The sequence below is a fragment of the Salminus brasiliensis genome, chromosome 3 (assembly GCF_030463535.1).
Source record: "Salminus brasiliensis chromosome 3, fSalBra1.hap2, whole genome shotgun sequence".
Taxonomy (NCBI): Eukaryota; Metazoa; Chordata; class Actinopteri; order Characiformes; family Bryconidae; genus Salminus; species Salminus brasiliensis.
The window spans coordinates 44,126,664-44,153,187 of record NC_132880.1 but is presented as its reverse complement, the minus strand read 5'-3'; the positions used below and the strand labels follow the sequence as shown (position 1 = coordinate 44,153,187).

Sequence of the window (26,524 nt, the reverse complement as noted above, 5' to 3'; positions counted from 1 at the left end):
CTTCACAAGCCTGAGTCTAAGTTAGGAAATCTAAGATGAATGATTCTGCTCCCTTCCCTTCATTGCTCTTAACGGGTCGAGATGGTTGACTACGGAGTGTTTTCACTAAATGAGACCCTAACCAAGCAAAGTTCCACTTATGACCTGTCATGCAGTATTTGGTGGCAATGGGATGTCATGCAAAGGGCATGCTGCAGACCATCACAATCCAAGGCCTTCACCAGATCAGTGACAAAATCTACAGACTTTAATATTTCCAGACTTTCGTCTCAGACATTTTTTTTGCTCGCTCTCTAGCTTTCTCTCTCTCTGTCTCAGGCTCTGGAGGCAGGCAGTGCTCAGAAAAACAGACTACCGACCAGACCCGCAATTCTCCTTACTCCTGCGCCTTTTCTCCAGCTGCCGCTGCCTCTTCTCTTCACGCAGGCGCGCCTCCTCCTCCTCCTGGTCCTGCCGGCATTTGTGGAAGTTCTCCACCACCACGCCCACGAACATGTTCAGTACAAAGAAGCTTACGATCAGCAGGAAAGAGATGAAATACAGCAGCATCCATGGGTTGTGGTTACGTATCGGCTGCCAAAAACAAGGAGAAGAAAGAGACATTGTTAAACTTGGCTAAAACCAGTGTGATTGCACTGTAAAATGCTTAAGGATGACGAAAGAAACACAAACCTGTTGGTCCACACCCACAGCATCCAGCCCATCATACATAATATTCACCCAACCATCTTTACAAGACAGCACAAACAGCGACATGAGAGCCTGAGAAACAGAGATAGAGATAAAAGGCCCGGTGAAATTACCACACAAAATAAAGACAAATCACTGACATCCCGGAAGTCTAATTGACTTTTTGGGATTCAGTGCATTAAAGGCATTACATCATTAGGCGTCTAGTTTTCCATCATAAATTAAAAATGGGCTCAGCGAACATCCATTAAAACTCCCTGAATTTTTTTCTGGGCCATCCAAGCACCGTTAATGTGAAATATCTGGCATATCTTATATGCAGTCCTAAGCCCTATTCGGACAGGACTACTTTTACATGGGGAGGTAGAGCAGGATCATTTTTCTACCAGACGTCTGTCAAATTTATGAGCGATTCACACGTGATTAAAAATTTGATGTGAGTGGCTGCTCGATTTACAGACTGCCGTCACCTCAAAAACATGTGATGATATCCAATTTTATAACCGACTTATAGTAATAATGACATTTTAGTCTGAAAATTAGCAGCTACCTGTTCACATCATGTATGTAGGCTACAGGCTGCGCTGCTTGCCAAAAGGTGCCAGCAGAGTCGCGGCGCTGAGGCACATCTTCTGGTTTTGACCACAGACTTGAACGACCCGAGGTATCTGTGCCATGCATGGCAAAACTCAATACCTTCTCCAAGCGCCTCCATACATGAGAAAAGTGGTGAAAAACTTCTTCCCTACAGGCTGTGATGAAATATTAATATAGCCTGAGTTTTTATCTCGGTTTTACAGAAGATTAAAGTTGTTGGATTCTTTAAAAGGTAAAGGTGCACGTATTTGTCACTGTACAGCAAAATGTGTCCTCCGCATTTAACCCATCTGATAGTGAACACACACACGTGGGCAGCCAACTCCAGCACCCGGGGAGCAGAGAGGGTAAAGGGCCTTGCTCAAGGGCCCAACAGTGGCAGCTTGCCGAGCCCGGGAATCGAACCCACAACCCTGTTATCGATGTCCTGGCACTCTAACCGCTGAGCCACCACTGCCCTATGACGCAGGAGTGCACAGTTTGTAAGAACGGCCGACATGGCACATTCGGACAGGACTAAAATCACTAAGACACTTTGGTAATCATTACATTACCCCACCTCTCCATGTAAAACTAATCCCATCAGAACAGGGCTTCATGTGGAAGTTTGGTCACCCTTACACAAATGACTCATTACATATTTTTTCTAAATTAGGAAGTAGTAAACACAGCTAATCTAACATAAAACTCAGCAAATTCTAATGCATAGTTACTCTGTCGTTCATTAGGTGCAAAAAAAAAAAGTTTCGGGGAACTGTGGAGGTCAAGATGAGATCTGGAAGACCAAGAAAACTCTCAGAGGGAACAGCCTGTGTGGTCTGTTCCACTGTGCAGCACATGCAGAACTCTTTAAGGCAGAGCCGAAAAGAAAAAAGAGACAATTGTCCTTATAGAACATCTGGATAAGTGCTACAGACTGATGGCCCTGCTCTTTCCAAAGTGGGTAGTTTTCTCCCCACGTCACTCCAGTGCAATGCTTGCATCGGCACTGGTAAGCATGTTGGTTGCCCTGTGACACTGCATTGGCGGCAGTTTAGAAAAAGAGGTGCTGACTGTCTGCACATGAGTTTTTACCCTCCTAGTGTCGGGAGCATTGCATGTGATAGGGGGAGAATATTTACTGGTTGGGTAACTGGCGATCCAAATTGGGCCGAAACAAACCCATCATGGAGTTCCTGAAAAGACATAAACTGAAGATTTTGGAATGGCATTCCCAGTTGCCTGAACCTAATGTCATAGACAATTTGTGGATAGACCCTAAACAAGCTGTGCATACGAGACAACCCAAAAATATCTCAGAACTACAGGCCTTCTGACAAGAAAAGTGGGAGAAAATTTTAACTACAAGAATTCAAAGACTTTTAGCTGCTACAATAAGCATTTGCAGATTGTAATTTCTAAGTGTTACTACATATGACTCTGTAAGGTGCCCAAACTTTTGCGCAGAAGTTTAAGACAGAAGAACTGTGCATTAGAATTTGCTGAAAACCTGGTGTTTGGCTACAGAGGTTGTGTTTACTACTTCTTGATGTGTTTGGCCAATTTGGCCAAGGGGTGCCCAAACATTTTCAGCACAAATAACACTTACCTGCCCCAAATTATCAAAGTTGTATTTCCTCCTGATCCATTTATAATTTGCTTGCAGGCAGTCTGATTTGTTGGTGATGTTTCTGGTATCTAGGCCTTCGCAGTGGAAAAACTTGCCCTTGAAGAGCTGAACATTAGAAAGAAGCGGTTATTCAACACATACATAATGTCATTTATACTCTTCATTTGTTCATCTGTAAAACGCATGCTCCTACAAGTCTTCACCTGAACTCCAAGAATGCCAAAGATGATGAAGAAGGCCCAGCAGATCACTACTATATTTCCGATAGGTCTCAGAGACGTTATCAACGTTTCCACCACCAGCTTCAGACCAGGAGCACGGCTGATCACTCTGTCCAAAGGAAAACAACCACAAACTTTGTACTACGGCATGGATTTGTCCCCACAGTACCAGATGATCAAAAGTTTGGACACACCTGGTTAACTGTGAACACTGATCATCATCTTAAAGATATGTTTTTTAAACTGGTTATCCACCATAGTTAGGATGTCGACACTAGGGGGAAGGGGGGGGGGGGTGTTTCAAGTAGGCCTAAGTTAGGCCTAGCAAAAGACCATTAAATAACCTTAATAGCCAATACGGCCACATCATCCCTTTCAGTTCAACGTACAGCTTAGGCCTGTTTAAAACGATAGATTCCTGTGTGTCCCTAGTGTGCTCTTTTTTGACAACAAAAATATGGTACATTTTTGGATCAGATGTTTTTTAAGATGATGATCATCACATATTCAACCAGGTGTGTATTTACATGACTGTCAGAATGATGCTAATTATTAAATGTCTTCTTTAGCAGGTACGCCCTGCAGTGTGTACTGTACAACCTCTCAGACTTAACCTCTGATGGATCCCTGAACTGCAGCAGCTATAGCAAAAGAAAAGTCAGCCCTTCAGCAAGTAAATCTTTGCTGACCTCAGAGGCCGTAGTGTCCTCAGTAGACGGAGAACCCTCAGAATGCCCAAAATCCGATTTCCATTGCTGGAGGCTAGAGACACCAGAATGTCAATGAGTGAAACAAACACCAGCACTCCATCCAAGATGTTCCATGTGCTCTGCAGGTAGATGTAGAAGCCAAGGGCCACCACCTGCAAGACCAAGCACGACAGCTGAAGGGACTGAATGTTTTTCTTGGAAAACATCTAACAAAAATGTAAGCTTAAATACCTTCACAGTCATTTCAGCAACAAAGATCACAGTGAATACATAATTGGAAATACTGAGAAACACTCGCTCCTAGAAGAAAAAACAAAAAGAATAGCACTGAGAGGATATATTTAGTTTTAGCAGCATGACAATAGCAAACGGCTGGTTCTGCTGGAGCTATTATGGATTCTAAATGCCTAAGATTAAAGTGTTTTCACTAAGACAAGAGATTCTCTCAACTGCAAGCCTGAAAATACATTACTTTCATAATGTTCAGAACAACACTGTAGCTGAGCTTACTGTGCTATGAGCCTGAATATTTGGCCTCTCCAGAGCTATTGTGATGCAGTTAAGGAAGATAAAGACCAGGACCACATAGTCGAACATCCTGTGTGAGATGAGCCTATTGCAGATCACCCGAAACCTACAAAAAAACAAGCAGGAATCAGAGAATAAAACAGGTAAGACATGACGTAGTATTTGCATATATGTTTACAGTGGGTGAAGACTACTCACTCGTTTTCTGGGGAGAACAAGTATAGGGACCAGTCCTCGTGATCTTTACACCACTGTGGTTTATAAGCATTCAGGATCCTCTTTAGACGGCAACAGAAGCTCTGCAGCACATGGACAGACCGGGCAGTTAGTTCAATAACTGCACAAAGAGCAGGGAAAATGTCTGCAAACGCAGCAGTTAACTCTTGCCTAAGAGACCTGCCTAACTGAATTATTGAGAGTTGTGGTGAGCTCAAAGGATACAGTGAGACATTTTTTACTGTTTAAAGTCATTATGCTGCAACAAATAACCCATCTTCTAATAGAAATGTTGTAGTGTTTCACTGCACAAATACTTGGACAAAAGTATTGGGACACCTGCTCTTTCATTGTTTCTTCTTAAATAAATAAAGGTACTAAAAAAGAGTTTAGTGGCGTCACTGTCTTTACTGTCCAGGGAAGAAGGCTTTTACCAGATTTTGGAGGAACATTGCTGTGAGGATTTGAGTGCGTTCAGCGACAAGACTGTCCCACCTCATGCCCAAATTCCTAACTCATCCTAAAAGTACTGGATGGACCACCATCCATCATTCCAGAGAACATAGTTCCACTGCTCCACAGGTCAGGTCACAAATAGAGGTAAAATATTCTATTCTATTGGCAGTACTTCTCTACAGGGACTAGACAAACTGTGTGTGTGCATTTGCACATCTGTGTCAGCAATGGGTGCACCTTAAAGTAGCTGAATGCATTCAGCAGAAGGAGTGTCCACAAACATTTAGACATATAGTGTGTCTTAGCAAGTGCAGTCCTCTTAAACAGCAGTCTAAATATCTACTGCTTCCCATTTTTAGATAATAAATCTTATAAATTAATTAAATGAACTGATTTCTTCGTAACTTGTCTGCTAAATGAATAAGAAGATTTGAACAGATAAAATGACTCACAAATAAGTTAGAAATATGTGGAATAATCCTATAATATCTAAAATGTGATATATTAGATATTTAGACTAGATTTAGGAGGATTTCGCTTCCTAAGATGTCATTTTTTGCAGTGTTCTGTCTGCGTGTCCCCTTGACTGAGGGACCCTCTAATCCTATAATACAAAAACCAAGCTTCCTCTCACTTTCTAATCCAGCTCGCAGAGGCAGCTTATGATTTTTAGGGTTTTTTTTCACAGTACCAGTCAAAAGTTTGGACACACCTTAAATTCAGGGGGTTTTCTTTATTTTAAAAATGTTCTGTATTGTAGATTAATGCTAAAGTCATCCAAACTATGAAGAAAAAAACATACAGAATTATTTAATAAAGAAAAAAGTGTTAAACAAACCATATGTTTTTGATTTTAGATTCTTTAAGGCACCTCTTGCTTAGATGTCAGCTTTGCACATCTGTGCATGTTCTCAGTCAGCTTTATGAGGTAGTCACCTGGAATGGCTTTCAGGTAACAGCACTTAACACAGGATACGTTCATCAGAGTTACTAGCCTCGGAAAGTTAATTTGTATTTTGATTTGTTTAACACTTTTAAGTTTACTACCTGGCTCGTTATGCATTCCTTGATAGTGCTGATGACTTCAGTATTAAATTTATAATGTACACTGAATAAGAAGGTGCGTCCAAACTTTTGATGGTACTGTACATTTTGTAGCTCATGTAATGTATCTCAATCATGTTTGCTGAAATACTATCACGCTGGCACCAGAGGGGTCACTTTCCATTCACCCAAGTGAAAAGTGCTCGGCTTAATCGATTACACCATGACAATTAGTCTCCTAGCCTAAGTCAACCCCCAGGGACAGCATCTTATACACAACAGCTAGTTCCGGTCAAACAATCTGAATGGTTAAGAAGCATTATACTGTATCAACTGTATCATTCTGGTGAACTAATGGCATGGCTTGATAATGACGTGATTTGTTATAACGATTCTAACTTATTTTACGCACAAGCAGGAAATTAGAACCTTATCCCCTATTCTGAGCTTTTAGAATGGTATAAAAGTAGAAATTATTATTTATTATTATGTTATTTGAAGGTAAAAATGCTACATAGTGTTGCTTTAAAAAATGTGGCTGTGTGTTATTACTAATATCACTAAAGCTGTGATGTTATTCACCACAGCACACCCCCTCTGGTGTTCTACTGCTTCGGGTGCTTGCACTACCGTCACAGACCAGTGGGAACATCAAGGCGTATAATTACTGAGTGTTGGAATGATCTGAATCTATGCCTTTACTCACATCATCCAAATCCTCCTCTGTGGCAGAGTCCTCCCGCCTCAGCTCTGAGTGCAGCTCTGTTGGCAGATGCAGGGCCCTTCCGTTGCAGTCGTGGTACTCTTCTGATGGGTACAGGCAGGGCCCTGGGGACAGCTCAGGGAACTCCAGAGAACTAGGGTGCTGTAGAGAACCTCCACTGGTGCTGCCTGCTCTTCCCGACAGGTTGCCGTCTGTATCATCGTCCTCGAAGCTGCCCCTGCCCTCACCAGACAGCAAAGACTCTCGTTCACCGGATGTATCTTTTCTCTTCAGGCTCGGTGCTCGGCTGAGGCTGTTCCAGCTCGATCGCCGACTCCCCCAGTTACTGCTCGTGCTCCGGGGGTGGCACGGTGATCTCCGGGGGCTGGACTAAGGGGGCAGGAAGAGAATATACTGAAACTATACACTCCAGGGGTATCAAAGGAGGACTGGAGGGGAATAAAAGAGGGGTGTGGAGGCTCTGATAAAGGTGCTCTATGGTAGTAGTTTTCAAACTTGCCCTCAGGGACTCCTCAGATGGTCCCCAGATTTGTGCTCTAATTCAACTTAGAATATATATGGATAAAGCAAAAATGCAGACCATCTGAGAACTGGTTGGAGACTTCCATGGCACTCTTCCAGAAATGGAAAAAGGCTTAACTCTATCATTACTCACTATCATAAACTAACAAAGGGTAAAAAAGACATCTCAGAACATTCCAGCTTAGGCTTTCAGTACGAAGAGACACTTAGTGATACTTTATACAATAAAGGTTTTATTCATTTCCAGATTAGAACCATGGAAATTCATTTTTATTGAGTGTAAAATCAGTTTTGACCCTTTTGGTCACAGTAAATCCACTTACCAAGGACCTCTGATCATAGCCATTTGGATCAATGGAGACGCCACTGCCACGCCTCGACTCCCCCAAACCAAAGACGGACTCTGGGCCAAGAGAGCTCTTTGGGGTGGGCATGGGGGTGGCAGCAGTGCGCATGATGATTGGTGGGGGCAAGTTACCACGAGACTCCACATGCCCATTTGCTGACATCATCAGCGAGTACATCTTCAACTCTGTCAGTGATCATTAAAAATCAGTTTCAGGAAACCAGAGCTAGATAAAACAACCAACAGCAGCCTGGAATACTGTACACTGCAAAATACCACCACAGCCCATTGACTTCACTAAATGAAAAGATTTGCCATGCAGGACCTACAATAGTAAAACTTAATGGCAGAGAACGCATAGAAAGCCATTTTCCTCATCAGATCCACAGACTGTGGCAGGTGAGCGCCAATTTTAATGCAGCTCTAGAGGACCATTGCTCTCTTTATGAGAAGCTATCACTGTGGCAGCCAGACTGAGATCATCCAAGCTTGAATAGAGCAGTATGACAAAGAAGGTGATAAAGTACGCCTTACACGGCTAATTTCACTTTAACTTAGAGCCTCATTCACCAACTCACTATATGGACAAAAGTATGTGGACACATGCTTATTCATTGTTTCTTCTGAAATCAGGGTTTTTTTTTAAGAGTTGATCCTGTTTTTGTTGGAGCAACCCTCTATACTGTCCTGGGAAGCAGGTTTTCTACTAGATTTTGGTGCACTGCTGTGAAGATTTGATTGTATTCAGTGACAAAAGCATTAGTGAGGCCAAAATGTTAGATGATCAGCACCCAACCTCATCCTTAAGTATTAGCTGGAGCATTATCCATCATTCCAGAGAACACAGTTCCACAGCTCAACGCTAAGGTGCTTTATACCTCTCTAGCCCACACCTGGCATTAGACATGACAGTACTTCTCTACAGGGACTAAACAAGTTGTGTGTGTGCATTTGCACATCTGTGTCAGCAACGGGTGCAACTTAAAGTAGCTGAACGCATTCATTAGAAGGGTTGGTGAATGAGGCCCACTGACTTTTTCCCTATGAGTTTATTATAAGGTAAAAAAAGTTATAGCAATAACCTCTGGCACGCAATTCCCCCATCTTCTCCTCCTCTTCAAAGTCAACTGACCTCTTCTCCTCATCTGAGTCGGACTTGTTGGCGTCTCCCTGCAAGGCACAGGAGGCATTTTAAAGAGCCAGCTCTCCACGGGAGCCAGCAATTGGAGTGGGCAGCACACAGCGCTTCGCTAACTGTGCTATTCAGAGTGCGGCTGTAAGTCAAGCCACCAGGTTGAGGAAATGAACACAAATAGCAGTCTGTCTCTCTTTCTCTGAGGACCAGGTCCTTTGGCATCAACACAAGCGGCCCTCCGCTGAGCCTGCACTGCGTGCAAACAGCTGAGGTCTCTTCTCCCAGTGAGGGTGATGCACTGCTAGCGTTAATGTTAGCAGCTTTACACACACGTGTTAGTGACCCGAATGCGGTTCACACAGCCTGCGGTGTGCCAGATGGGCCCAACAAAGGACTACGGCATCAGAAACAAAGCCGAAAACCCAGGCAGTCCAAAGTGTGATAAAGAATTGTTTAGTATGTGCATAAATAATGTGACAGTGATGACATGCACCACTACAGGAGGCTGCAAACAGTGTCTTTATGGTATCTAGGCGATAACTAAACTCGTGGTGGGGACGTTGTTTCAGCATTTAACACAAAACAGGATCCTGTTAAATACTGAATGATGTGTCACTGTACCTCAGCTTGAAAGGCCTCCACCAGGATGGCCACCAGCAAGTTAAAAAGAACATAATTCCCGAAGGTCATGAGGGCCACAAAGTAGAGTGAAGCTAGCGGAGAGGTGGACGCCATTCCGTTATAGAGGACCACGTTCCAGTCCTCCTGAGTAAGTATCTGTAGCAAAAAGACAGAAAAAATGTGGGACCACAGAGCACAGACAGCATCAGAACATAAGAATTGAGGGTGAATTTTGATCTCCCAAATAAACGTCTTGTTATTTTTCCAAAAACAATCTTTACTGAATCAGTTTTGAATAATAACATTAAATATATTAACTGTTCAGTAATAATTATAATTGATGTCTATTTTAGACTAATTTATGCATAAAACATTCCATCCCAGATTTCACATATTATTGACAGTCCTTGTCTCCTGATTAATTCATTCAACTAAAATAAACATTATTAGGTCTAATTTGTGCAGTTTTTGTGTGTGGGTTTACACTATATTTTATATTACATGGATCAGCCATAACATTAGCACCACCAGCACCTAATATCTACCCACCACAACAGCTCTGACCATTCGACATGGACTCCATAAGACCTCTGAAGGTGTCCTGTTAATTCTGGAACTAAGACATTAGCAGCAATTGTGAGGTGGAGCCAATGAACATTAGGTGCCCATGACCCTATCAACCGTTCACTGGTTGTCCCTTCTTGGACCACTTTTGGTAGGTACTGACCACTGCATACCAGAAAAAAACACTGACCTGCCTGATGGTTTAAAGATCTCCTAGTCATCTAGCCATCACAGCTTGGCCCTTTTTAAAGTGATGCAGATCCTTAAGCTTGCTTATTTTTCCTGCACCGTCAAGAACTAACCATTTACTTACTGTCTAATATATCCCACTCTTTGTCAGGTGCCACTGTAGATGATAGTAAAAGATAATTGCTGGTTTTTACTTCACCCGTTGGTGGTGCTAAAGTTATGTATAATATGTCATTTTAGTCATTTAAAAATACATCTGATGTCTGTCACAGTCTTCTGGTCAACTGTCCTGGTATTACACCTGTGATAAAATTGCAAAGAAATCTACAGCTATTAATGTCACTTCCTCTGGTGGGGCACATATATATTCTCTCATTTATTTGTATATGATCATTTGTGATACTGAGTGAATCTCGCAAATGTTATATGTTAAAAAATCAAAGAGCACATGGAGTTAAGGCACAAATGGTGGAAAAAGTCGATTCTCTTAATGGTTCAAATGGTTTGAGGACGAGTCCAATCTTTCCATATTTGAAATGTACCCGCAATGCCAGAATGGGCCAGACTGTATAAGTGTACGTGCTGTATCTTTTCTTACATACCGTAGACAGGTGAATCTCAAGACAAGCTCACTGGCTGTCTAGCGTAACTAAGGGACATAGGTGATATAAACACCTCACTGAAATAGTTCTTTTTATGCACGCCCTGGCGCTCTCAGCTGTGTCAGTCCAGCTATTACACCTGTTCGCTGCATAACAAAAGGGCCGTAAATGTTATCAATAGCAGACACACCGCAAATGTGCACAGTATGGGCAAATACAATGCAGGTTCAGCACCTCAGCAGCACAGGAGAAAATTGTGCTGAAGCAACAAACACTACAAGAAAATCCTTTCAGATCATTAAAATAATCGCTCTGCTTGGAGACGCTCTGATAATGGAGCGCAGAGCCTGCTATTTCAAAATGACTGTTGTTGTTAAGGAAGAAATGCCTTTTGTTGCCCCTAAAGGATGTAGAAATAAGCACATTACGCTTCTAGGATGTTGGTTTTCTTCTCAGGCGTAAAACCTACTCAAACTGCAGTTCCATATGCACAGACTGCTCACTAGGGGATGCCTATGCTATATGCTACCTTAGTTATAATGTATTCTTCAGACCCCCCAGCCAATGACTAGCAATTGAGACACTGACAAGTTGGCTCCAACCTGAAACACAGTGACGATGGCCCACAGCAGAGAGTCAAAGTTCTTCCTGTCTGGAATAGTATCTCCATTCTCCATCTTCAGGCTGAATTTGCACCCAAACAAGTGCATTCCAAGAATACTGTGGGAGAGAAGAGGTTAAGCTTTACCAAATGATGTTATTAGATGTTTTTTTTAATCCAGATATGAGTGTGAAGTTGTATCACTTGTCATTATGTTTTACTTCCCAAAGCCAATTCAGAAAATAGATAAACCCTGAAAGCACAAACTAACAATTTAGCTGCTCAGTCTGTTTTCACTGGAGCTCTGCATCCAGATTAGGGGGCATTTTTGGACAGTGGAAGTAAAATTGTATTCCACACTGTGATGGTTGAACTTAATGGTGATTAATCCATGGTTCACATGCTCTCTGAACTGCTCCTAGTTAGCGCAAGAAACTAGCGTGATAATTTCACCAGTTGCTAACCAATTTGGCCGACGATTTTAGTCGATCTGGAGTCAATTAGTCGTCCCCCCCCCTAAAGTTCAGAGCTGCATCTGACGTAGACTTTCTGTTACAATTTTTCTCAAAATCAAATTCAAGAAGATTCTTAGGGAGATATTGGCGAATGAGGCCCAATGTAATTTACGTAAATGTAGTTTTTCAAACTTAAACAGCGGTCATTTAAAACAGAATGGGCAAGGCCCATTATCTTCCTGTCCATTAGAGCAAGCTCTGGAGGAAATCTGAAGGGGCAGTAGTAGACTTTGGCTCCTCTGACTGATGATTAACTAACTGCATAAACTACATAAATCCAGTGAGGTGTGTGAGTGGCCTGCTGGGCCTTCTTGGCACCTGAATGTGAAGATGAAGAGCATGAGCAACATGCAGAATGTGGCCACATTGTCCATTGACTTCATCAGGACCACCAGTTGCCTGCGCAGAGCCGGTAGGAAGCGCACCAGCTTAAGCACTCGCAGCAGACGAAAGGTCCTGAGCACAGAGAGACCACCGTCGGCCTGGCCAATGATCTCCCACACACTGGCAAGAGAGTCAGCGAGATCAGCACATATATACAAGCAATTACACAAATGCATGGTGATGGACTGGACTGACATCCAGCGTGGGGCTTATTATGGAACTTGAGTGATGAACAGAGGTGCATGACCGTACACTGCAATAATTAGTCCAAACCATTACCTGATCACTACGATGATCCCATCAAAGATATTGTAAGGGTTCTTAATGTAGCCGTAGGTGCCAAAGGCCACCAGCTTGAAGATCATCTCGAGGACAAACATACTGGTGAAGACGATATTGCTGATCTCCAGGATGTCTGTCAGCTCTTCAGGCTGTGGGAGCAAACACAAAGCCACACATCATTAGACCAGTGTTAGACAGTGCTAATAGATTGCTGGAAGGCCCATGTATGAGTGACTATGGGCACTAGCTCATTTAATGACTCATTATCAGACATGCTTAATTATTTGTAGCTTAAAGCAGCATTATGTGAGAGCTGGTCGTCTTTGCTCATGGGTTGCCCCTACAGGCGGGGAGTGCAATTTACTGGAGATCGAGACGTACAGAACCAGAATTCGAAGGTAAAGAAGCATTAAGCGTTTCAGAGTTTTCACAGGCATCTTCCTGCCCGTTTCTCCAGAGTTAGCGCAGTTAGCAGCATGCCAAACCCGGAGAAGCCCAAACACCATCAGAGATGCTATACGTCCTTTCACAAGTCAGTGGAGCAGTGGAGTGGAGCAATGGTTTTGAAGTGGTAATAAGAAAGTAAAAATTCTACGTAATGTTGCTTTAATACCTGCATTAATGTGAAATATGAGAGCACCAATGCTTTCAGCCATAACATTAACACCACCTGTCTAATATTGAGTACGTCCACTATGTGCTGCAACAACAGATCTAAGCATTTGAGGCATGGACTCAAATGTGGTCCCTGGCACCAAGATGTTAGCAGCAGATCCTTGAAGTCATCCTGTAAGTTGTGAGGTGGGACCTCCATGGATCGCATCAATGGGCCTTAAATGCCCATGACCCTTTTGCTGGTTCACTGGCTGTCCTTTCATGGACTACCTTTGGTAGAAAAACCCCACAAGACCCACCTGATTTTTTGGAGATCACAAGGTCATCACAATTTGGTTTTTATCAAAGTGGTTCAGACTCTTATGCTTATGCTAAAGATAATCAATGTTTTTTTTCTTCACCTGTCACACCTGTGGTGTTAATGTTATGGCTGATCAGTGTAAATGCAAAGTCAAACAAACCTTACATAATCTTCCAATTAAAATGACATGACCGGAACATTATTTTATGCTACTACTGATCAGTGTGTGTATATGAATTCTGAAACAGACTCCAGTCTGAAGTCCAGTCTTGTTGGAATTACACAATGATGAAGATGCTGATATGTCAAATGAACATGGACTGAGGTTATTTACTCTTTTTTTGAGAGCTGAGCAGTACTGCCAGAGAAAACCAATTAGAGAGTACTCCCAAAATCTATCCATCACGAGACGTTTCTGGACTGGATAATTTGCCCCCCCCCCTTTGCATTTGCTGATGCAGACAGTACCAACACTCTGTGAGGAGCCTAAGAAATCACTACATCCAAGGTCTCCAGTACAAATCAATAAACAAATTCTACAGGAGCCATAAAGCCCATAGCTTATTCTGCTTCCGGGCTGATCATTTAGAGTGCAGTCAACCTAAAAGTTCACCTGGAAACCGTTCACATTAGAGCAATCAAATATGCCAAGCAATTACGTTATGACCTTTTTATAGAGGCTTCCAGCTCTATAAGGAGGGAACTTAGAGCTTAAAACGCCTAAAGGAAATGTATCTCACTCGATTTACAAAGCAGAGGACACAAAAAGAGACTTTTCCAATACTAAGAAAGATCTTTGTGTGCCACTGGGACATAATTTACAATAATTACAGATTCAAATTGCTTTATAACAAACTCATAATCTCTTAACTCTCCTGTTATGTTGTGGGTCAAATTGATCGCTTCAAAAATGAAAATTTCAGCAAAAATAATTGTAAGAATTTCTGGAGCAGGAAACATTTTCAGCTGGGCTTTAATTGGTGTAATGAACAGGTAGGCCTTCTATGAAAATGACTCATTTAATGTGTTTATGTAATGTTTGCTATTATATTTATATATTACACACACATTCCGGTCAGTGTGACCCATTAGTGACAGCAGATGCTTCAAATGGTAAACACACAAATACCACAAGTAAACCAAGGAAGAGGATTTTGAGAATTGAATAATATTTATATTAATTAATTAAATGAGTTTAACTATTTTTAGATTGGCAAACCTGGTTCAGCACGGGTCAGTTTGACCTAGGAAGATTATTGCTGTTCCTTAGAGTTGAGTTGAGTTGAGTAGGGTTAATCTCAACAATACTGTTCAGCCACAGAGGATGACCAGTATCCCAGTTATGTCCTTGTATATAAAAGAAATGTAAACAGTATATTTATAGTACTTTTTGTCAAAATAAAATGTCAGGCATATGCTTATTTATGAAACCTGTGTTAGATTGAAAATAAAACTTCAAGGCCTAACTGAAACTGTATTTTTGGCAGGGGCATAGGCCCCCAGAGAAGGCCTAATGATTAATGGCAATGTAAAAATACATGTCTGAAATTTGAGTCCATTTGTATTCAGTAGAATCATGACTGCTCCCTCCTCCTCCTCCATCTCTCTCTCTCTCTCTCTCTCTCTCTCGCTGCAGCACATGGAGAGAGCTATTCTTTATCCACTGTAAATAATCAAGTATTTCTAACTTTCTGAACATTTCATTTTCATTTTCCATTTTGTTTTTAATAAAGTCATGGTGGATCGGATGAGGAGGGTGTGTTGGTGCTGTTGGATGGTGTGTGTGCGTGGAAACATTTACTGCTTCCTTATTCATTTCCAAACCACAACTGTAAAATCTGTTATACATATTAATTCAATATTGACTTTAAAAGCTACTAAGTTATAAGCTTAGTTTTTTTTTTTACATTTTAATAACAGTCTAAAAGTAGACTATCATGCATGTTTCCAGTTAGATTTATTACAGGATCAGACCTGATTTATTACTAATTTTATTATTGAATTTTAATAAATTTCTCTGATATGTGAAATAGCATTTTCTGCTGCTCTCGGCCTGATTTCTATCAATACGCCATCTCTACTTTCCAGTGTAGTACAACAGTAATCTAGTCATAACTCTTTTGTTTATGTCATAGCCAAACAGAACTCGACAGGGTCAATTTGTTAATCCAATTCAGTTCAGATCCAGGCAACAGCCTCATTTAACAACCCTGACTGTTAAGCAAGCCCTATTCAGGATGTAAAAGATACAAAATAGGGACAAAAGTATTAGGACACTTGCTCATTCATTGTTTCTTCTGAAATCACAGATATTAAAAAGAGTTCTGAGTATCCTGATTTTTTACTGGAGTAACTGTCTCTACTGTCCAGGGAAGAAGGCTTTCTACTAGATTTTGGAGGAGCATTGCAGAGAGGACAGATTTAATTGCAGTCAGCAACAACAGCGTTAGTGAAGTCAGGGCATTGGGTGATCACCACCCCACCTCATCATCCCCAACTCCCCAGCTCATTCCAAATGTATTGCATGGAGCATCATCCATCATTCCAGATAACACAGTTCCTCCACTGCTCCACAGCTCAATGCAGGGGGGGCTTTATACCCCTATAGCTCACACCTGGCATTAGGCATGAACTTATGCCTGACTTTGGCAGAGGCTCAAGTTTATCTGCTCCAGAGAGTTGTATTCTTTTAGAAATGCTTCTCTACAGTGACTAGACACATCTGTCTGCCTTCATTAGAAAGGGTGTCCACAAATATTTGGACATATAGTGTATGCATGTATCCATGTAACATTGTAACAATAAATGGTGACAACAAATCTTCTTAAATATTAATTTTTAAATACTTCTGCAGTAAGATAAGTACCAAAAGTACCATCACCCCAAGGACTGTCTTACACGTTACATTGAAAGTGCTCACATGATAATCTCTCTGACATCTTATAATTATAATGATCTTGATGTGATCCTGGGAGCTTCAAGGAGACCAGGCTCAGGGACCGAAAAATCCAAACTCCTCAAAGCTCTGAGAGGAAATGTAAGAAGACTTTTCTAGAACATCTCATGCTAACTTCTACAACCATTACTCTTCAAACAGCTCAGAATTACTCTGGCTTCAGGAACAAATGCTAGGTGAGGCAAGAATAAGGACCACAAAACACATTTCTGAGCAAAGCAAACAAACTGCCTCATTAGGCACCTCAAACGGCTCTTAAAGGTAAAAACCAAAACAAAACACTGCATAAATAACTTTATCCTTGGTATAAAAGTATTTTTTTATATCTCTGAGTGATTTTTCACTCTGAGATGTCTCACGAAGGTCAGATAAATCTGTTTTTGTCTGGATCAGACAAGCACAGCCTCATTAATCAGGGCCTTGTGAATTATCATTCACTGCAGACACCATCTTTAAATGTCAAGATGTTTTGAGATGTCTGTAAAGTACACTAACTCCAAAACAGCCAAGCATTACAGTTCATTTCTAACAAAAGGAGAAACAGTAGTATTAGAGGTAACTGCAGTCATGCCATTAAACAAAGAATAGTACAGAGTCAAGCTCTGTGTTTCAGGAAGGTACAAACATCCGCACTGCCAACAGAACCATCATGATATGATAAAATAGAAAATATCTGCAAATATACAGTGTATACTATATATATATATATATATATATATATATATATATATATATATATATATATATATATATATATATATATATAGCTCTGGATAAAATAAAGAGACCACCCTACATGATCAGTTTCTCTGTTTTGTTATAGGCAATGTGTTTAGGGAAATTTACATTTGCGCTGTATTTCATAAACCATGGACAGCATTTCCCCTAAATTCCAAAAATAAATATTTGCTATTTAGAGCATTTATTTACAGAAATGACAATTGCTCAAAAGCAACTGCTCAAATGATGCAGAAATTATTATTATAATAATTATAATGCAAAGAAGTTATAATTCAGATTTAAACACAGTACTTATATCTGAACTTTGAGAGCATTCAGAAATCACTATGGTGAAATTACCTTGACTACCAATCACAGCTTATTAACTATATATATATATATATATATATATATATATATATATATATATATATACACACACACACACACACACACGCACACACACAATGGCATACAAAAGTCTGGCCACCCTGTTTGGCTTGGCTTGGACATAAACACATAAACTAATGAACCGGTGACAAGATCATGACTCATGAGCACCGAAGGCTCACTGATGCTTATGGAGACCCCACTTCACAACTTCCAGGACTTGAAAGAATCTGCACAGGTCTTGTGGAGTCAGTGCCCCTGATTGGTCAGATCCAATGAGGCAGCACAAGGAGGACCTACTCAATTTTAAGCAGGTGGTATTAATGTCATGGCTAAAAAGATTGATTTTTTTCTGTTAAATATATTATATACAGTGTGTGCAGAATTATTAGGCAAGTTGTATTTGAGAGGATTCTTTTTATTATTGAACAACAACTATGTTCTCAATCAACCCAAAAGACTCATAAATATCAAAGCTTGGAGTGGGTTTTTTTTTTAGATTTGGCTATCTTAGGAGGATATCTGTTTGTGCAGGTAACCATTACTGTGCAGAATTATTAGGCAACTTAATAAAAAACAAATATATACCCATCTCACTTGTTTTTTTTCACCAGGTAAACCAATATAACATAATTTCTGACATTCAAAAACAAAACCAAAAACAAATCAGTGACCAATATAGCCACCTTTCTTTACCATGACACTCAAAAGCCTTCCATCCAGAGATTCTGTCAGTTGCTTGATCTGTTTACGATCAACATTGCGTGCAGCAGACACCACCGCCTCCCAGACACTGTTCAGAGAGGTGTACTGTTTTCCCTCCCTGTAGATCTCACATTTCATGAGCGACCACAGGTTATCTATGGGGTTCAGAACAGGTGAACAAGGGGGCCATGTCATAATTTTTTCTTCTTTTAGACCCTTACTGGCCAGCCACGCTGTGGAGTATTTGGATGCATGTGATGGAGCATTGTCCTGCATGAAGATCATGTTTTTCTTGAACGATACCGACTTCTTTCTGTACCACTGCTTGAAGAAGTTGCTTCCAGAAACTGGCAGTAGGTCTGGGAGTTGTGGGAAGTCCCACAAGTTAATCTTTGATGATACCAGCCCATACCAGTACCCCACCTCCACCTTGCTGGCGTCTGAGTCGGCGTGGAGCTTTACTGATCCAGCCTCGGGCCCATCCATCTGGCCATCAAGAGTCACTCACATTTCATCAGTCCATAAAACCTTAAAAAAATCAGTCTTAAGATATTTCTTGGCCCAGTCTGACGTTTTATCTTATGTTTCTTGTTCAAAGGTGGTCATTTTTCAGCCTTCCTTACCTTGGCCATGTCCCTGAGTATCGCACACCTTGTGCTTTTTGATACTCCAGTAACGTTGCAGCTCTGAAATATGGCAAAACTGGTGGCAAGTGGCATCTTGGCAGCTTCACGCCTGATTTTCCTCAATTCATGGGCAGTTATTTTGCGCCTTTCTTTCCCACACGTTTCTTGCAACCCTGATGGCTATTTGCCATGAAACGCTTGATTGTTCGGTGATCACGCTTCAAAAGTTTGGCAATTTCAAGACTGCTGCTTCCCTCTGCAAGACATCTAAGAATTTTTGACTTTTCAGCATTCGTCAAATCTCTGTTCTGACCCATTTTGCCAAAGGAAAGGAAGTTGCCTAAGCCTGACTGTTAAGCAAGCCCTATTCAAGACGTAAAACATATACACACTACAGACAAAGGTATTGGGACACCTGCTCATTCAAATGTTTCTTCCCAAATCACTCCTTTTTTAAAGCTGGAGACATTTACTTTTGTCCATATAGTGTATCTTTTATGCCTTATATAGCCATGGTGGTCAAACGAGGCTGCTAATTTGTCTCCACTGTTCAGGAAAGGCTTCAAAATAGAACTTTTTTGCTGCAAGAAGCCAAAGGTACAGTATGTTTTTGTGAGTCCCTCACAGCCCCTTGACCGAAACATCATTAAAAATCTGTGGATAGACCCCAGAAGAGCAGTGCAGCAAGACAGTCCAATAATGTCACCAAACCAGAGCCCATTTCTACAGAAGAAGGGGTTAAAAACCCCCTAAAAACGAAAAGGATACCTGCCAAAGGGGATGTTACTAATTAATGAACAAGCATGATGTGCAAACTTTAGCTTCAGGCCCATTTCCCTTTTCAAATACTAGAAAGCAGATTTGCTTATAACATTCAAAATATCCAAAACCACCCCTCATTTATTTCATTCCCAGTAAAGGACATAAAAGATTACTCGTTTTACAGAGGTGGGCCAATGTAGCAACTGGAGTCTTTCCCAAAGAAGGTGTTGACTAGGTGTAGACTAAAATAGTCACACAGGACCCCACCTGAGAATCAAACCCCAGTCTCCCACATGGTGTAGCGGCTCACAGACAGCATTATCTGTTGCACCACACCAACAATTTGAACAGTGAGAGGCAGAAGATGCTTCTCAAAATTCTTTGAATAGTAACACTAACATGTATTTAACATATCGTTGCTGTCATGCAAAACCTTCTCTCTGCAAATTGGTAACTTTACAGGAGAAAGAAAAAACCTTCCTTAAAAAATATTCAATGAAAGCCAATGTGAAATGTAAAATTTCTGCAAGGGTTTTGAGTGACAGCAATATTACACACCATTCAGCCATAACATTAGTACCACTGACTGATGAAGTGAAAAAAAACACTGATTATTATGATCTACAGTGACATCTGTCAAGGGGTGGATATATCAGGCAGCAAGCACACAGTCAGATCTTGAGGTCATGTGTTAAAAGCAGGAATAATCGGCAAGCGTAAGAATCTGAGCCACTTTAACAACATCACCAAACTGTGATGGCATGCTTGTGGGTTATTTTCAGGTATGCAGTGTTCAGTATCTACCAAATGTGGCCAACAAAAGAAAGGGCATCCCTTGATGCTTATGAAGACCCAACCAGACAACTTACAGGACTTAAAGAATCTGCTGCAAATGTCTTAGAGCCAGATACCACAGGACACCTTCAGAGGTCCATACCTCGAATGCTCAGATCTGTTGAGGTGGCACAAGGAGGACCTAGTCAATATGAAGCATATTAATATTAAGGTATCACTGCTATGGTAGATGGGTGTATTTTGTTGTTATGGGCTCCATGATTTTTGTCTGTTAGATATTTGTATTGGACTCTGCTTGGCTGTGCCTGTGGAGGACTAGTCTTTAACTGGGCAGTTTGTGTGCTGCATGATAATACCCTGGCAGAATCTGCGAGTTTGAGCCAGGATCCTTTTTCTATGTCACATGTTGTCACAATGTCTCTTTTTTTTACACTGACAGACAGTCTGTAATAGTATGATGTACTCTGAGCACATCCCTACATTCAGGGCACCTGCTTCTTAAAGACTGTTGTAGTGCTTTAGTCACTATCTGTATTGTTCTTCTGCTTACAATACCAAAAAGTGCCTTATCTCTGCCTCCTCCATCTTTGACAAATGCTAAACTTTACCCATTATACCGCACACACACAAATCGAATCCCATTCTAAACCTCCTCTAATTGGCCTGCACTGGCTGAGCTGCAAAGTCCCACTGCTGCTGCATCAGGCACATTTGCTGTACAGGAGGGGATGAGCTATTGAAAAACAATGGTGAAGAAAATGTCCCAGAGCTCTCAGTGCAGAGCAGTGGAGTGGAGAGGGAGAGGGATGTGGAGGGGAACAGAAGAGACGGGAGCTGAGAAAAGGGGGGTGGGGCGATGTGAGGCGACCCTTCTGTGGGAGTACTCCACAGGGAATCATCCACAGCTCTCTCCTCTCTCTCTCTATCTCTCTCCCTCCACCACACACCACAGAGTCTCTGGGCCCCTCGCTACTCACTGTACATCCACCGCATATCACCCACTTTCTTTATGCCTCAGTGAGGGGAGCTGGGCCCAGCACACCACAAATCACCACAGGAGCAGGGGGGCCGAAAAATAACAAGCCATTTGCTGCGATAAACCGCTACAGTGCTGCACCGTTAATGGGGCTGCCCATTATCTACAGAAAGGTACAAAACATGAGCCCTGATGTAAACCTTCTGCTGTCTACCACAACACCAGCGTACATTACGCAGCGGTGTCCGTAAGAGCAGTCATAAATAGACAGCTGACAGAGACATGTTGCCGATGACTAGCTGGACCAAGATAAGCCAAATGAGATGATGTGTATTCTGTAACAGGCCTGGGCTCTGTTCACTATCTTCGATGCTCATAAAGCTTACGCACAATGTCTGTGACATTTGGCGGCCAGGAAGAGAGCAGTCATACTTATTCTATTATGCCCATATCCATCAGTGATCAGGCCGGCCACTTCCCCTGCCTCGCTCGCTGTGCAAACAAACAAGCCATTCATTAGGAAGCTGGGATGACTGTTAGCCCACTGGTTCAGCGCACATTCAAGCTATCCAATGTGGACTCCCAGCTTTAAGGGGCAGAGCGTCTGGAGTGTGACGTTGATTGATCCACTCGCTGGCGCTGTGTAAATACGATTAGCCAGCTGATTGACTCCGGAGTGCTGGGACTGTGCCGTGTGGCCGTCCTTTCACCCGCCCTCGCAGAGAGCAGAGGAGAGGCCTACAGAGATCAATCCTCCTCAAATGATTACAACAGATACTATCCTGTAGAAACTGTGTGAGTTTGCCACTGGGGAAACTGCATTCCCACAAGTTTGGAGTTCAATTCTGTATCTGGAGAAGCATTACAGACGCATTTGTACATCTAACCTGAGTGATCAGGAGGGGATTCCAGAGTGCTGCGGTATAACAAAAGGTCAAGGAGAAACTAACACTCAAAAAAAGGTTCTTTCAGGGTTCTTCAATAAAGGCAATTGTTCTATATACAATCATGACACCTGAAGGAACACACTGTCTGGTTCAGGGGTTCTCTGGATTGGGGGAACCTTTTATATATGGTTCTATATGCCTACCATAAGCTAACCTATATCACTTCAATATAATTGTGAGAAATGATTCACAGGGTTACAGATGACTCTGATTATCATGATACATAATTGTCTTCATCTACAGTGGCTCCTGTCAATAGGTGGCTATATTAGTCAGCATAGTCAATCTGAGCCACTTTGACCATAACCAATGAAAAGAAATTGTGAAAGAATTGGGATGGCTAGGCGCCTGGGTCAGAACATCTCCAAAACATCAGCCAGGTCTTTTGGGAATGCAGTGGTCAATATCTACCAAAAGTGCTTCAGGAAAGAACAACCAGCAAACCTGCAAGGCTCACTGATACGATCCATGGAATCCCCACCTCAAAACTTACAGGACTTAAAGGATCTGCTGCAAATGTCTTGGTACCAGATGCCACAATGGAATCCATACCTTGAATGGTCTGATCTGTTGTTCAGGAACAAGGGGGACCTACTTAGTTAGGCAGGTGGTACTAATGTTATGATTCATCGGTGTGTATATATATATATATATATATATATATATATATATATATATATATATATTGGTTCAAAGGTCCTTCAGATTGGGGAAATCTTTTGTAGATGGTTCTATGTAGAGGATTCAACTAACAGTGGTTAGTTGAGCACCAAAGCACCAAAAAGGGTTCTACTCTCAGAGAACCCCATTTTAGTACTAGATCCATGTAGGCATCACATAACCATGTATAATGGTAATATGATTATTGTCATAGCCCTAAAGGACATGCTCAGCTCACAAAACTAGACACCTAATATTCATCATGGCAGTAGTGGTTTAGCTTGTATTAAAAAAATTATTAATGGCAACCCTGATTTCCACTCTATTTTCATGGCAGATCAAGAGATTTGTTGGAGGTTTAAGCCTAAGCGTTTTACCATATAACACATACATACTGTATCTGTGACAGGGACATACCAGCAGGCCAATACAATGACCTCAAGCTATGACTGTGCCTATTTGTCCCATGCAGTGAATCATAGGGGATAGTACAGATTTAAAGCAGTGGAATACAAACTACAGAAGACACCGAACGAGTCGCTGCTTTACAGCATGTTATTACATCCTGACAGTTATTATATTGTAGACCTGTGCAGAGCAACTCAATACCATCCCTTCCCACTGTGGTAAGAAGTGGTGTAAATTCTACCTACTACATAAGTAAGCTTTTAATGCACGACTCAGAGCAATATCACAGTTTTAGCTCCAACGTGCCAACTAATTAATCCTACGTTTAGTTTATGACTCTTGTTTAATGTTGCTAATTTGGCTACTGAACACAGGGTTTTAAAAAAGCTTCAAACAGGGCCGGTTTCCCAGACATGGATTAAACCAGGTCTTGCACACATTTGCAATGCCAATGATGAATCACTATTGGAAATGCTATTTAGTTTAGGTTTAGGCCTAATCTGAGCCTGGGGAAGTGGCCCGCTGAGTGTATTTTCAAGCTTTTTCCATTTTCTTTAAAGAAGAGTTTGCTGTTTCAGGGTTTCTTCAGTAGTAAATAGCTCAAGCATTAGCTGTCTGAAAAAACATCTAGTTTCATTAGACATCATCCAAAGCAGTTGATTTAAAAGGGGTCAACCTCCGTTGGCTTAGCTTGCACTGTTCACACCGTTCATCCACATTTATATCCATTATTTTCCATTACTTTACTTAGTAAACTAAAAATGCACACAAAAACACACAATGGACTTTAGCTAAAGAAATAATGTATTATTAATACCCTTCAGCCATTACAGTAGTACCACCTGCCTAATATTGAGTTGGTCCACCTTGTGCCAATCGAAGGTGTCCTGTGGTATTTGGCACCAATATGTTAGCAGCAGATCCCTAAAATTCTGTAAGTTGTGAGGTGTGGCCTCACTGGTTCACTGGTTGTTCTTTCTTGGAGCACTTTTAGTACCTGCCTGATGTTTTGGGGATGTTCTTACCCAGTTGTCTAGCCATCACAATTTGACGCTTGCCCATTGTTCCTACTGTCCATTACCCATTATCACCTTCAAGAACTGACTGTTCACTTACTGCCTAACTGCAACTGTTGATGAAGATAATTCACACTTTACCTGTTAGTGGTGTTAATGTTATGGCTGACCGGTGTATATTAACTTAGGAAAAAATTATTCAAAAAAAACGGGTGTGAATTTTGTAAATTCAACAGTAATGCTGACATTTTTGGTCACATGGAGACAGCCAAACCTAATCATTTTGAAATTAATTTTGAATGCCACTACACTGCCTGGTTTATGCTGTAATATGTCTTACCAATCTCTCAGGCAGAGATTTTGCCTGAATATGCCTTCATTTAGAAGCTCTAAAGATATACTACACAAATTGCTTTAGCTTGTGCTGTCATGATGTCATGCATCTCCAAAACAGTAAAAATATGTAAAAATATTGAATTACAGGAAATTTTGTAGCAGTTCTATTGGGCCCTGAAATTTCGACACAATGTAAAAAACAATAGACAATTTAAATAATGACTAAAAAAAGAAGATTATTGTTTTTTGTGTGACAGTGACAAAATACACATTTTTACTCCCACTTTGATCCATTTCCTTTAACTGTAAATAATAAATCAGACTTTCATGAAATAAAATGATCCCCTTTTCGCTTGGATAAGTCCAATAGTGTTGGGAAACACAAGTAGCTGAAAACAGTGCTCTTTTTGTCTTCACAAGATTTTAACAAATGCAAATCCATGACTATTAGGGCCAAAGCACCACAGCACACAGAGCACTGTTCTTGGTAGTAGCTGTAGAAATCAGTGTGGGTTTGGGTAATTTTAGGCCTACTTTCAGACATAATGTGGTTCTCCATGTTTTACTAGTCATGACCGACTACTTTTCCCAGTAGAACCAAGCACTGCTAACACATGCTTCCCTTGCATTTCTTGATGCTCACTGAAAATAGCACTAGCAGTCCTCATAACAACTCACAACACGAGGGTTTCTCTGCAACAGCTGCCTAATGTAAATAAAAGCAATCAATGACTTTTCCAGATCCGGTCCGGAAAACAATTTCCACAATTTCTGAATTCCATATTTTCCTGGATTTTAAGCACAGTACGATAAAACCCTGTGTTTTTAGTAATTTACACAACAACTATCATCAAACATACTCTCTCCATCGACTTGTCAAATTCACAACAATAGCTCACCATCAGAAAGCTTTATCGTCACTGTCCAATAAAAAAAACATGTATCTCCAAAACAGCAACTTTACAGGAGAAGGTAAAAACCTTCTTAACTTTTAATGGATGTCAATGCAAAAAGATTTTATCCTAAGTCATTCTGGAGCATTTCTATTGGTCCACTAATCCAGAATTAGTTACGCAGTGTACAGAGCAGCTACATGGTTCAAACAATTGAGAAAACTAAAGATGGACAAAAATGGAGATACATGTTTTGATACTGATATTTTTCAGAAAGCCTGCTCAAAATATCTCAGAAATATGAGAAAATGTCAAGGCTATTTAGTCTACTTCCTCTGTTCCTCGACGTGTGCCGACTTTCAGCGTTAAGCTCTTTACACTGTAGGAGACAAACGGCAACAGCAAATTGCCAGCTGTAACTAGGTTATGGGATGTCCAACATCCGCACAAGTCTGCCCCCTCGAGAACTTGATCAGATCAGACGAATCACAGGCTTCTGCCTGATATTACGGGTAAAGAGATCCCCGCTCCCCAATGGCAAGGCCAGGGCACAGCAAGAGGAGTTGCAGCATGAGGCAGTGCAGCACTGCGCATAGTTACATAACCGCTGAGTCTGTTAGCCCAATAAGGCCATGGAGCCCTCTGCACTGTTTATGAATGAAAAAGAAATAACTACCTAATCCCTTTGTGTACACCAGTCAGATACTGTACTTCTGAGGATTACATTGTTCAGGCCTCGATAGAAGCCAGACGCAGGCCACATGGTTCCAATTCGCTCCTGAAGAAAATGGTCTTTGTTCCCTTGACTGGCTTTTTTTCCCCCCTTACCCCAGCAATCGCTGCTAAAGTAATCTGACTGCTA

The 26,524-nt window shown here is 41.3% G+C and overlaps 1 protein-coding gene across 4 annotated transcripts in view; it reads right to left on the bottom strand.

Moving 5' to 3' along the window:
- The window catches only part of cacna1ha (calcium channel, voltage-dependent, T type, alpha 1H subunit a), a 56,787-nt gene that overhangs the window by 17,363 nt on the left and 12,900 nt on the right, over nt 1-26,524 (bottom strand). For 3 of the 4 annotated variants that reach the window (XM_072676332.1, XM_072676329.1, XM_072676333.1), the window contains exons 9-23: nt 12,554-12,705; nt 12,209-12,394; nt 11,377-11,494; nt 9,420-9,575; nt 8,746-8,833; nt 7,641-7,849; nt 6,778-7,164; nt 4,554-4,654; nt 4,338-4,461; nt 4,059-4,127; nt 3,807-3,979; nt 3,100-3,226; nt 2,876-3,001; nt 673-762; nt 381-573 (exon numbers count right to left, since the gene is read on the bottom strand). In XM_072676332.1, coding sequence (XP_072532433.1) covers nt 381-573; nt 673-762; nt 2,876-3,001; nt 3,100-3,226; nt 3,807-3,979; nt 4,059-4,127; nt 4,338-4,461; nt 4,554-4,654; nt 6,778-7,164; nt 7,641-7,849; nt 8,746-8,833; nt 9,420-9,575; nt 11,377-11,494; nt 12,209-12,394; nt 12,554-12,705 — 2,299 coding nt within the window. The remainder of the gene's footprint in view (nt 1-380; nt 574-672; nt 763-2,875; nt 3,002-3,099; nt 3,227-3,806; nt 3,980-4,058; nt 4,128-4,337; nt 4,462-4,553; nt 4,655-6,777; nt 7,165-7,640; nt 7,850-8,745; nt 8,834-9,419; nt 9,576-11,376; nt 11,495-12,208; nt 12,395-12,553; nt 12,706-26,524) is intronic. The other variant, XM_072676330.1, reaches the window with a different exon arrangement.